Source organism: Musa acuminata, chromosome BXJ3-8 (genome assembly GCF_036884655.1).
Source record: "Musa acuminata AAA Group cultivar baxijiao chromosome BXJ3-8, Cavendish_Baxijiao_AAA, whole genome shotgun sequence".
Taxonomy (NCBI): Eukaryota; Viridiplantae; Streptophyta; class Magnoliopsida; order Zingiberales; family Musaceae; genus Musa; species Musa acuminata.
Window position 1 is genome coordinate 12,732,085 of NC_088356.1, and position 12,377 is coordinate 12,744,461.

General features: G+C 41.8%; 1 protein-coding gene and 1 non-coding gene across 2 annotated transcripts; one reads left to right on the forward strand and one right to left on the reverse strand.

Annotated features, from left to right (window-relative positions):
• Positions 1 to 1,064: 1,064 nt before the first annotated feature.
• Positions 1,065 to 3,657, reverse strand: LOC135645609 (transcription factor MYC2-like). The gene has a single exon (XM_065164161.1). The coding sequence runs from the start codon at positions 3,354 to 3,356 to the stop codon at positions 1,230 to 1,232; it is 2,127 nt and encodes a 708-aa protein (XP_065020233.1). The 5' UTR covers positions 3,357 to 3,657; the 3' UTR covers positions 1,065 to 1,229.
• A 1,235-nt stretch (positions 3,658 to 4,892) lies between these two features.
• TRNAM-CAU (transfer RNA methionine (anticodon CAU)) lies at positions 4,893 to 4,977 on the forward strand. Its single transcript is given in 2 exon segments — positions 4,893 to 4,930; positions 4,942 to 4,977. It is a non-coding gene; the product is annotated as a tRNA-Met (tRNA).
• Positions 4,978 to 12,377: the final 7,400 nt, after the last annotated feature.

Here is a 12,377-nt window from a genome sequence, read left to right on the forward strand (position 1 = left end):
AATATTCAGATATGATCCCGCATGTGGTCAATTTTCAGATCGAAATCATACGTTGTTGCAACGAGAGGAGGAAAAGAACTTCACGTACGTTATACACGCATACAAAGACGCGAGTTCACATACATTAAAGAATCAATCCCAAAAGGCTCTTCAAGGCGTTACGTACCAAACCTGTAGGAGTCAAGGACGTTGTCACATCGGTGGCTTGGACAGCTGTCGCGGATTTTGGATATGGTGGCCGCACCCAAACGAAGCCAAAACTTGAACGCATCCCACCAATCATGTACGTCTCCCTCTATGCCATCCTCGCCGTGCCCTCACAAACCCATCTAATGTCCCTATCCCGCTTTGCCATCCTCGCGGTGCCCCCACAAAACCCATCTCGACGTGGGTCCCGTGTGACCCGGCGCTCATCTCCGATTGTCCAGACCCGCATTCGGATAAGGCGGTGGTGCCGCCCCCGTCACGAGACGACGGTCGAGATGTGAGAGTTCAAGAGCACAATTTGGAAGCACGCTTGCGGAAAACCCTCGCCAGATCCAAAATCGCGCCGCACATTAGAGCGTTTGTTTTCGTTTCCGGCCCGGCGATTCCCTAGTGTCGTAGAAACCCTAATCCCATTTGAAGATGCGACGCTATGAGCGGCCCTTGGTCCCGAGATGGAGGAGTTGTTTCCGGTGGAGCGGCTCTTCTGCCAGGGTGTCTCCCGCACATACGAACATGCCATCGCCTTCCCTGCCGATGCCGATGCCGATGCCGACGCCGTCGACGTCACCGGCCGCCTAACTCACTGCCTTGCTCTCGCCAGATCGGCAGGATCCTTGCGCCTGCATTCGGCGACGGTGAATATTTTCCCAACCCGCACTGGGCCGGCCTATGGGTCTTCTCGATCTCGATTTTTAGCTCAGCTTAAGGATGGCAGCCCAAGGCTGATTTCATCAGGCCCACTATCTAGCCCTGTCTTGTTATGCACGGTGGTAAGCCTTCTTCTAATTTTGTCTCTTTGGCTAATTAATAAGGAAGAAAGAAGAAAGAAGTCAGAGATAATTATGAGAGCAGCAGCAGCAGAAAACGGACCGCATTCTTAGCAATACGACATCTTCGAACCTCCCCGCCAGATGAAGGTACAACATCTAAATATACCGTTACATCAATAAGCGCAATACACAATACAGCATGATCCAAACATGTCTCCTACGTACAACCAATCATATCCACGTGATCACGGGCTATCTACGGACTGGTGCCTCGGCAGCCAATCGGGAATAGAGAGCAGCGTTAAGCTGCTCCTGCGTGTACACTCGGCTCGGCGACATCTTCACCGTCGCCTGCTGGATCATGAGGTCCTTCACCACGGACACGCTCGCGTAGTGTACTTCCACACCAAGCTCTTGCAGTGCTGTCATCAGCCTTGCAGCTGGATGATTCCTTCTTTCACACTGTAATCTTACCATTGCCTCCATTCCCAGTATCTTCACTTCCATCTCCACCCCATGGCACCGGCTCTCGCCGTTCACCATCTGTTCGTGTTGGGCGGTTGGCGATGGCCGCGCACGGCCGGAATCGCGCTGCTTCTCGAGGGCCTCCACCTGTGCTTGTAGCTCCTCCCTGTCGGCTTCCACTGCTTGGAGCTTTGACCGCAGTTCTTCGATGTACGACACGGCGTCGGCGAGGAGGGAGGCTTTGTCCATCTTCGACACGTTTGGGACTACCGCACGGAGAGCGTAGAACCTCTGGTTGAGCTTCTCGCGCCGCTGCCGCTCGGCTTCCACGTGGTTGAGAGGTTCCTCGCGGCCGTTGGCAGGTTTCCGGCCACGCTTCCTCGGCCGCTTCTCCGGCTCCACCACCTGGCTGCTCTCCACCTCCCGCACCGAGGCCACGAGGTCTGACTGATCAGAATCGGCGGCGTCGAGGATCCCGCCACCGCCACCGCGACCGCCACCGGAAGAATTCCGTTGACCGTTGGGGAGTGGTCTTACCGGAGTCGATGAGAAGGAGAGCATCCCCTCATCGTTGTTGTTGCTCGCTCTGGACGTCGCCCCCGTGGATCTCGTGTTCTTCTTGTCGTCCACCGTGGCGGCAGCGGCGGCTGGGTGGTGGGAGAAGAGGCTGCCGGCGGCAGGGGCTGGCGACGAATTCCTCTTGCCACCGGCGAAATTTAGGATATTTCCAGACTCCCGCTCGAACGAGTGGGGGCCCACGGAGTCGTTCGAGGCGAATTCGGAGGAGTTGAGATCTTTGGAGAAGAAAGATTGGTTCCGCGGTTTACTGCCGCCGCTCCGATGCTGCTGCTGGTGGTTTTGGGATTTTTGAGTCTGGAACGAAGAGCTAGGGTTTTCGATAAGGTTACTGGAGGTAGCTTTGTTCCCGAATTGGATCGGGGGTTTCGTGACGGACATATCGGCGGTGGTCGAGAGGAACGAGACGGAGTCTTTGATTTCGACCGCGGACGGATCTGTGAGCGAGAGCACGGATGGATCGGTCTCGCCCCGATCGGCAGCGGGAGTCCCCACCGCAGATTGCAGCGCGAGAGAGGATGGTGCGGCGGCGGCTGCCGAGGAGGAGGTGGGTGCATCCGGGGAGTCGAAGTTGAAGAGGACGCGGATCTTGCCCATGATCTCGGGGTTTTCGAAGATGACATCGGTGGAACCGAGCTCGAGGACGCCGGAGCCGACCGGGACGCACACCATGGTTTGGATGCCAAGCAGCTGCGCCTGGTGCGCCCGCTGGCAGGGCGCCGCGGCAAGTCGGGAGTCGCCTGCGACCCAGGAGGGCGCGCCGGCGTAGAGAGCCTGACCGGCAAGACCGGCGCCGTTCACGAAGGAATGGGTCATAGAGACGAGGAAGAACCATTCGGTGTCGGTGACCTCGTCTTCGACGGCCTCGTCCATCCCCGACGATCCGCCGCAGGAGATGAGCGAGTGGAGCTCCCGTAGGACGCGCTTCCGGTACTCCTGTTCCTCGGGGGAGGCGGCGGCCGTGGGCCGCTGCTTCCGCTTGTCCTCCTCGCGGCCCTTATAGTAGCCGTCCCCCCAGACCAGGTAGGAGGCCCCTGTGGCGGCGTCCACCGACGACTGCCAGAAGATGCCGTACGTCCAGCTCTCTCGCGCCCCCTCGATCAGCGTCTGCAACCGTTGCTGGAGCGTCTCCTGGCTGAGGTACGCGGGCGTGGTTGGAGTTTGCGGCGACGCCGCCGGCGGGGCAGGACCACGGACGGCCCTCACGGGATCGAAGGAGGAAGCGGCTGTGGAGGGCGGCGGAGGGGTGGGAGGAGGAGCCCAGGAGAAGCCCTGGAGGTCGGTGGAGGCCATGAAGGCCTCCATCACGGAGGCGTTGTCGTCGGACCAGAGGTTCATCCGCTTCCTGCTCGATCACCGGCGTGGCCGGACTCCTGCGTACGAACTGGATCCCAGGATTCCGGTAAATCCGGGTGAGTCCAGGCTCGGGGGGAGCAGCGATGGGCGGCTTCTAAAAACCTGGAAGCTAGGAGAGGGGCCGTGGACACCGGAAAGAGGGCGCGGCGCAAACGGCGCGGAAGAAACGAGCAGGCAAACGAAGGAAAGAGAGATCGGCGCACGCAAAAGGCGTGGCCCGTTTCGCTTTCAAGGAAGGCGTACTCTGCTGCTTCCGGCTTGTTTCCTTCCAGTAAATACGGCATGGCACAGTCACCGAACCAAACCTTCTGTTCCTAATTAGATCCGACGAATTTATGGGAAAATCCCAAACTCCCATTTAATTTTTAAATAGAATTTTAGTATTTCTGATACAAAGAGATCGAAATCTTATTAAAAACATAATAATTGATATATAGATTATTTTCAATGTTTCTCACCATAAATCAATAGAAATATCTATTTTTAAATAGACATTGATAAACTGATTTGCTTTGGATTTCGAGTCAATTATAATATTTTTTTGTGTAGATTTATAATATTTTTACGGAGGCATCAAGAGAGATACAAACAATTTCTAACCGAGAAATTAATATATCTGTCCAACGCTGGGTAGCTAATTCAGTAAATCACGGGTCTGCAGCGGCCGGGCAGGAGGGCGAGGTCGAATGGCCGAGTCGCAATGAGTGCCAAACGGAGCTCGTAAATGGAATGACAGATGGAGAAAGGGGGCGGTAAATACAGGCAAATGTGAACAGATGTAGAGGATGGGTTGAAGCGGCGGCGCCATCGTAGAGGGGTTATTTTATTGCTGCAGTGGGTAGGTGGAAGCGACACGTTGTCGTCGCTGGTTCGATGAGGAAAACGACGCTTTGGTTTGGTTTGCTGTTGTGGTCACGCGGGGAGGAAGGAAGCCACTTTCCTTTCCTTTTTTTTTTTTTTTTTTAAATTTCCTTTTTATCATTCTAATTTCCTCACGTGGTGGATGAAGGAAGGAATAAATAATCAATCGACCCAACAGGAAGGAAAGTGGCTTACACGAAAGAAAACGTAGGCGATATGCACTTACTTATCTCTGACCGACGTGTATTTATGCTTTTCATAGATGCAGACGATTTGATTGACAAATCACTTTTAGTAGGTGCGCATGAGGCCCCACTTCTTTGTCCTTTTTATTCATTTATTATTTTTTCTCTTAAAATTAGTTGCATGTGGTTGTCTCGACGCATCAGCCGTCGGCAAATGGCGCCGGGCCCATTCTTTCTTCGTCTACTACCGACAGAATCCTGCATGAATCAAACAAAATTGTGGGGGCAAACCGCAAGAACGCAGAGAGAGAGAGAGAGCATGCATCGTTGTTCCCACGGGACTCAGAAACACAGGGCGTCCGACATATGTGCGCCAGCGAGGCGTTAAATGGCAAAAGTCAAGATTGACGTGGTATTCGCTGCCGGCATCGATCTACGTTATAATTTATGTCTTTTAATCTGAAAATATAACGGGGTGGTGGCGCAGTTGGTTAGCGCGTAGGTCTCATAGCTTCCGAGTTATCCTGAGGTCGAGAGTTCGAGCCTCTCTCACCCCAATAAAAGTGTTTTTCACCTTTTTGTTTCTGGTCCTGGGAAAAAAATTCATCCTCGAGCCTCTCTCTCTCAGCCATTTCGTCGTGGGATGAAGTCTGAATTCATGCTGCTCGTCGTTAGTGTCAGATAAATCTATGTTTTCTAAATTGGTAAAGAAGTATGAAAAGTGTTTTTTTGGAGATTTTTCTTCTCCTACATTCCTCCAACTAGCTTTTAATCAGCGGTTGGAAAGAGCATAATTATTTTTTTAAAAAAATATACTTGTTGTTTTTATAAATTGTAAAATAATCAAAATATCTCTTCTAAATAAATATTTATTTACTTAAAATAATAATTTTATTTGTCGAATCATTTGTCTTTTTTATAATCGATCAATTAGAAAGAGTTTTATTATTATGGAATTGGAATTATCTTTTTATAATCTGAACGTTAGAATTTCCAACGAAAAGAAATTGAGCATAATTTTTTTCGTTTCGGAGATGAATTTGTTGTCACATGAGTGATAGGTCGCATAGCGTCGAGATGAAGATTAAAACGGAGTAAGTCAAAACAATGAAAGTACTTCATCGGCTAGCATGGGTAGAACAATATACAAATAAATGCGCCGTGGGTGGGTCAACAAAAGAGTGACGTCACGGGATTCTTGGATTTCCTACCTAGGACGTCTCCTGAACGGTGTCTAGGGTGAATCTCCGTTTCTTCCACCATTATTATTTTCTATCTAAAAACTAAAACAAATTAAGCTCAAGATTGATTCTTTATGTCATTATTATCTCTAACAGAAAACTTAATATATTGAAAGCTTTAGACATACCATCTTACATTCCATGCAAAAGTATCGAAAGGAATCTTGCAAGTTCCTAGTATAATATTATTGGGTCCATCTTATTGATAAGCTTGGACTGGACTGAATGATTTGAACATTCAACCTAAATCTGAATTATTTAAAAAAAGAAAAGAAAAGTAGAGATGTGTGCGTGTAAGACAAACAAATGGAAGGAACTAACTCCGGAAACAATGGCAACGTAGACAAAAAAAAAAAAAAAAAAGACAGAAAAAGAGGAAAGAGAAAAAGCCAGGTTTTGAGATACGATCAAACGGTTTGACATCGGGTTTTTTATGTAAAAAATTCGGTATCTCATTTTATTATTGATTCATTGTTCTACTGTTTATATTACTCTGGTTAATATTTGCTTTTGGTAACAAGTTAGTATTTTGATAGAAAACCCATTTTGATATACAAAAAGGAAAAGAATTATTTTATTATAATAGTTTTTATCAATAAGTGGTATCACATTAGGTTGTTTGGTGCTAGTTTTTCTTGTGTGATTGAAATGAAAGAGTCAGATTGTATAATTAAATTAAACTTATCAAATTATTCCACTTGGAGGTGTATGATGAAGATGAGGAATGAAAAATTCAACATAAAAAAGTCATTGCCTATATTAGAAGATGGATTGATGTAAGTTTGCATCAACATATTTTTAATGAAATTAGAGCTGAGGTTGTTTGGCAAGGTTAGAAAATATTTTTACGAAAAAGATAGTGGGAAATATAATTTTTCTCATTAGAAAGCTTATTAATTTAAAATATAAAAATAGTGGTAATATTGTTGAGCACATAAGCCTATTTTAGAGTCTTGCAAATAAGTTTATTGCTGAAATATAGACGATGAGATGCAAGAATTATTACTTCTCATCTCTTTACTAGAAAGTTTGGAAACATATATGATAACAATTTCTAACTCCACATCAGAGGGGGCTCTAACCATAAACATGGTTAAAGATAGTTTGTTAAATGAAGATACTCGAAGGAAAAAAAAGAAGAATTTTCTTTTGGTGCACTTGCTAAATAATAAGGGGACTCTAATACTGGGCGATACCACTGCCTACTCTGGTGTGACCATCGCCTTACATAGTCTAAGAGATTGTGTCTTGGAGACTAAGCCTCTAGCAGTGCCACCGTTGGACCGGTGGTGCCACCACCTAACTCAATTTTTTGATCACTAAATGGGCCTTTCTCTTGGCCTAAAACAACCTCACCAATTGGCCTATAATTGAGTTGGCATCATCAAAATCCAAGATTCAACAATCTCTCCCTTTTTGATGATAACAATCAATTGATGACGGAGTTAACCTTAACTCCCCCTATCTATATGCCATACTTGAGAAAAGACATTCTTGAATTCAAGACCTTTGAATTCAAGAGACATGTTGAGAAGTTAAGTTCATTTAAACTTATCAATACACACATCATGATTCCTATCATGATCTAACATTTTCAAAATAATGTCAAGGCATGACATCCATTTTCAAGTCTGATATTTCAAATATGACGGATGACAAGCATAGCAATTCATCATTCTATAGCAAGATATCAATTTGTAAAATTACAAGTTAAGCTCCAGATATCTTATCATAATGAAGAAAAGTTAACATGCAAACATTTCAAGTGTAAAATTACATACATTTATTATCAATTTATAATATTTTGGTATTATTTCTCCCCCCTTGTCATCAAGAAAAAGGAGAACAATTCAACAATGCAAATGTGATAAAAATTCATGTCACATTAAAAAAAAAAATCATACCAGTCAGATTTCAAGCATTCATGACATGGTATCATTCAAACATTAAGGAGATAGCTTTCATTAACTTCTTCCCTTTTATTTATCATCAAAACTTTGCATGAAGAAGGAAAGAAATGAGGAAAATCCATTGAGAACCAACTTTGAATGACATTAAAAATGATAAAAGAGTTTCATTAAATCATGCTTTAATTTTTACAAGGATCAAAATATTCATGTGAACTCAAATCCTTATTCTTGCAAGTGTTCATCTCATAAAAAATCATAAAATTTTTTCCTTCATTAAGAAAGAATTCATGTGAGAGAATCATCATATGAAGGATAAAAGAAATTCCGAGAATTAATCTTCATAATGAAAGGAGCATCACATCAAAATCATTTCTCAATAAAAATTCACAAGAGATAAATCCAAGAGATGCATTTGTCAATGATTTCCATGAATCAAACATCAAGATATATATAAATACTTCATGCATTTATAAAATATTTTGTCATAGCTTTTCATCACTACTTGCATGAGGCAATATCATTAGTGCTTTGTAGTACTCAAGGATTAAAAATCTGATGTATGATTAAAACTTCTCAATATTCAATAGAAATCATAATCATCAAAGTAAACTTTATGCTATTGCATCATTATATAATAACATGCTCATAATCATAGAAACTTTTAGCATCAAAGCACAAAATTTCCAACTTCAAAGTAAACATGTTATTGAGGCACACAATCTTATCATCATATAAAATTTACATCATAAAATTATCAACACAAAATTTAAATGAGTGATCAAAGAATCAAGAAGGTCTGAAACCAAAATTTAACAGATTCATGCATTCGGACACATTAACATTCCTAACTCCGTAAATGCTCATCAAACAATACATCAAGTCGTAGATACGAATATATCAAGGACTTTATCCATTCAAAAGATATATCAAGTCTAATTCTTAGAGTGATATATTCATTAAAGTAAGCTTAGAATTTAACCATCAAGGTAGTTAGCGTAGAATTTTACTATCAAGTAAGTAGCATAAAAGCACTACGATCATCAAAGTGAGTAGCATTTTAAGTTTACAATATTAAGGTAAACAACATAGTATTACAACATAACAAGGAGAAATTGTGTCCACTTTTCCTAAATACATACACAGCTTATTCAGGTGGTGGAAAGTTAAAATGTCTAAACAAGGTATCAAACTGTCGGTGAATCTGCTGCAGCTCAATTAAGATTTGATCTTGGCATTGTTCAAGTCGATCTTGTCGTTGTTCAAAATGATTCATCCGAATTCCTATGTCTTCGATAAATGAAGGAGGTACTTGCTCTACTGGAGGTGATTCCTCAAATGAACCAGTTGGAGGAGATTGATTACCCCTAAATATTGGTGTTTCCAGTTTTGGTTCAGGTTGAAGGGGATCGGTCCTTCTAGGTAGTCTAATCCACATACCATTTCTGAATGTACTTCTCATCCGTCGAAGTAGATTTTTATTTATGATACTAAATCTATCTAGTTTTATAACTTCTTCATCGGGTGGAATGGCAATATCGTAGGCATGGAGTATTCTTGTGATTAAGCCACCATATAGAAGCATCATGTCCTTTTTTGATATTTCAATCATGTTTTGTTGGATTAGGTAACCAAAACAATTGTTATATCCCTTCATGATCCAATACATGATACCTAGTTCCATTTGGCTTACTTCATCATGATGATATTGCTTTGGGAGAATGATACTAATCAAGATATGATGAAGTATTTTGGTGCTTAAAGGTAGTAAGTATTCACAGCTTTTTGGAAGTATCATTAAGTTAGGATTGCCAAAAATTGTTCCTAAGTCATCAACGTAAGTGGTCCTATCTGTTTCATCATCCCATTGTCCTCTAAAATAACAACCTCTTTCTTTTACCGGGATTCCTATGATGTCGCAAATTGATCTATCCATAATAGATATATGACGTCCTAATAGATAGGTAGATGCCCTTTCTTCTTCATCTACATGTAGATTGTTGTAAAATAACCTAATAAGTATATGGTAGATAAGTTCACTTATTTGAAGAATTGGGAGAATATCCAGATTTACAAACAATTGAATAGGTTCCAAATCACTTAGTTCATCTAGATCAACATCTTTTCCCTTATGAACATGTCTAGATTCTATGAATGAAAATTTTAGGGCATGTTGATTAGAATCGAAAAGTAGGGGGGAGTCATAATTTTCTTCTAATCTCCTTTTCCCTTTGTCCCTAGAGGATCTTATATAACCCATAAAGACTAAATACATAAATGAAGAGAGAACTACACATAAGAGGTAAGATCTATTAATAAATTGAAATAAGAGGTTTAAGAAATACCCTTGCAGTAATCTTCTTGAAAGGTTGAGATTGATCCTTGGATTTGAAGAAGGGAAGGGTTTCCTTGAGTTTCTAGAGGAGGATCAAAGAGAATAAGGAGTGGAGAGGTGTTTAGAGGTGTGAGGAGGGCTTGTAGGAGTGTAGGAGGGCTTGGGGTTGGTTCTACCGTTGTCCCTAAGTTGTGTTTATAAGGGGGGCAGGTTGTAGGCGGTGGCACCGCTAGCTGGGCGGTGCAACCGCCTGCCACTCGTGACCACTAGTGGTGCTACCACCAGTTGGGCGGTGCCACCACCTTCATGCAGTGAGCACTGCTCAAAGCACACACACACTCACAAAATGTATACCACATCATGTAAAACTCGTAAAATGTATATCATAAGTTCATGATTCACATCAAAACATCATACAAATTCATATACAAATATTGTTCACAAGCCGTAAGTTCATGATCTTGTAAGATAGAATTGGCTCCAAAAAAAAATTGAGGAAGGAATGTATTCGATAAATCCGGAAGATGTGAGAAGGGGAATTCATGCATAAGAGTTCTCAAGTTTCAAATTTTGAGAGATCAAGATTAAGTGTTTCTCACACAGGATTGCATCATGATCTTATGGTATATAAGTATTTTATAATTGATAGTTTTAATTCTAATGATCTTTTCTTTGCTATTTTGGCTAGAGAGCTTTATGAGTTATTTTGGATCTCTGGTCATAAACCTTAAGTATCCGAAAACAAGATACCATCTCTTGCTCCTAGCTTGTGATGGTATACGTTTCTACAAAAGAGGATAATTTTTAGATACCCATTTGACCTTGGGTGTCTCAAAAATTGATCTACATAGTTTATCATTTTGCATCGAGTCATTTGAGATTCTTTTAGGAACCTAAATCAATTTATGTGGACTATATTTCTTGAATGGACATTTGTACGCAACATGTCCAGGTTTGCAATAAAAGTTGCATTTGGTGTAAGGTGATACATGTAAGGTATGACCTTTAATAAAGGTGGTTGGATTTTGATGAGAGCTACTCACAAATCTGATTTCGCCTTTCCTATGAACGTAACCCTTGTTGGCAAGGATCATGTTCAAGGACTTGCTACCAACCTCAAACTTCTCTAAGGTTTTCTTAAGTAGCACATTTTCCTTTTGAAGTATTTCTAGTTCATGGTATTTTGTGTAGGAAGCTAAGCTATTTTCATGCTCAATCTTTACTCTATCAAAGTTGCTAATAAGAGAAGCATGTTCCTTTTTTAAAAAATTATATTTTTTACTCAAAATTCTACATTCATCAAATAATTCATGAAAAACATTTAATAGTTCATCAAATGATAAATTTGCATCAATTGAACTTGTTACCTCATCTCCAATGATCATTAGTGCATAGTGAGCAACTTGCTCGGTGTTGGTTGGCTCCTCTTCTTTGGATGCACTTGAGTCGTCCCATATTACTTTGAGAGCCTTCTTTTTTTGTTGCCTCCTCTTTGCTTGGGGACATTTACTCTTGAAGTGTCTCGACTTCTTAAGCATATCACTTGTTCTTTCTTTAGTTCAAATTTATTTTTAGTATCATTTTTGAATTTATTTTTTTTTATAATTTTTTTGAATTTTCTTGTTAATAGTGCCAAGTCTTCATCAAAGTCCTCATCACTTGAGTTTTCTTTCAAATGGTCTTCTTGTGTTCTTAGTGCTATATCCTTCCTATTCTTTGGAAGGGTGTCCTCGAGCTCTTCATGAGCTTTTCATATCATTTCATAGGTCATTAGTGACCCAATTAGTTCTTCAAGAGGAAAATTATTTAGATCTTTGGCCTCTTGAATAACCGTTACTTTAGGGTCCAACTCTTTGGAAGGGATCTTAAAACTTTATTAACGAGTTCAAAATCCGAGAAACCTTTACCAAGTCCTTTTAGACCATTGACGACATCCGTAAATTGGGTGTACATGTCTTCAATGGTCTCACTCGATTTCATTCGAAATAACTCATAAGAATGAACTAAAAAATTAATTTTTGACTCCTTCACTCTACTAGTGCCTTCATGAGTCACTTCGAGTGTGTGTCAAACATCAAAAGTCGTTTCACAAATCGATACTCGATTAAACTCGTTTTTATCTAATGCACAAAATAAGACATTCATACCCTTGGTATTAAAAGTGAAAGTCTTCTTCTCCAACTCATTCCAATCGTTCATTGGAAGAGAAGACATTTGAAAACCGTTTTTAACAATGTTCCAAAGCTCAAAATCCATTGAAATTAGGAAGAACCTCATTCTAGTCTTCCAATATGTGTAATATGTACCATTGAACATGGGCGAACATGTAATTGAATGGCCCTCTAGATTACCAGCAAATACCATCTCTCTTTGGTTTAAAACCAAATGAGAGTGAAACTTGCTTTGAAACCAATTGTTAGGATTAAGAGCGAGGGGGGGGGGGTGAACTAGTGCAGTGGAAAACTTTCACTATT

Excerpts from the sequence above, each read along its gene's own strand:
- LOC135645609 (XM_065164161.1), bottom strand. The coding sequence starts at position 3,356 with ATGAACCTCTGGTCCGACGACAACGCCTCCGTGATGGAGGCCTTCATG.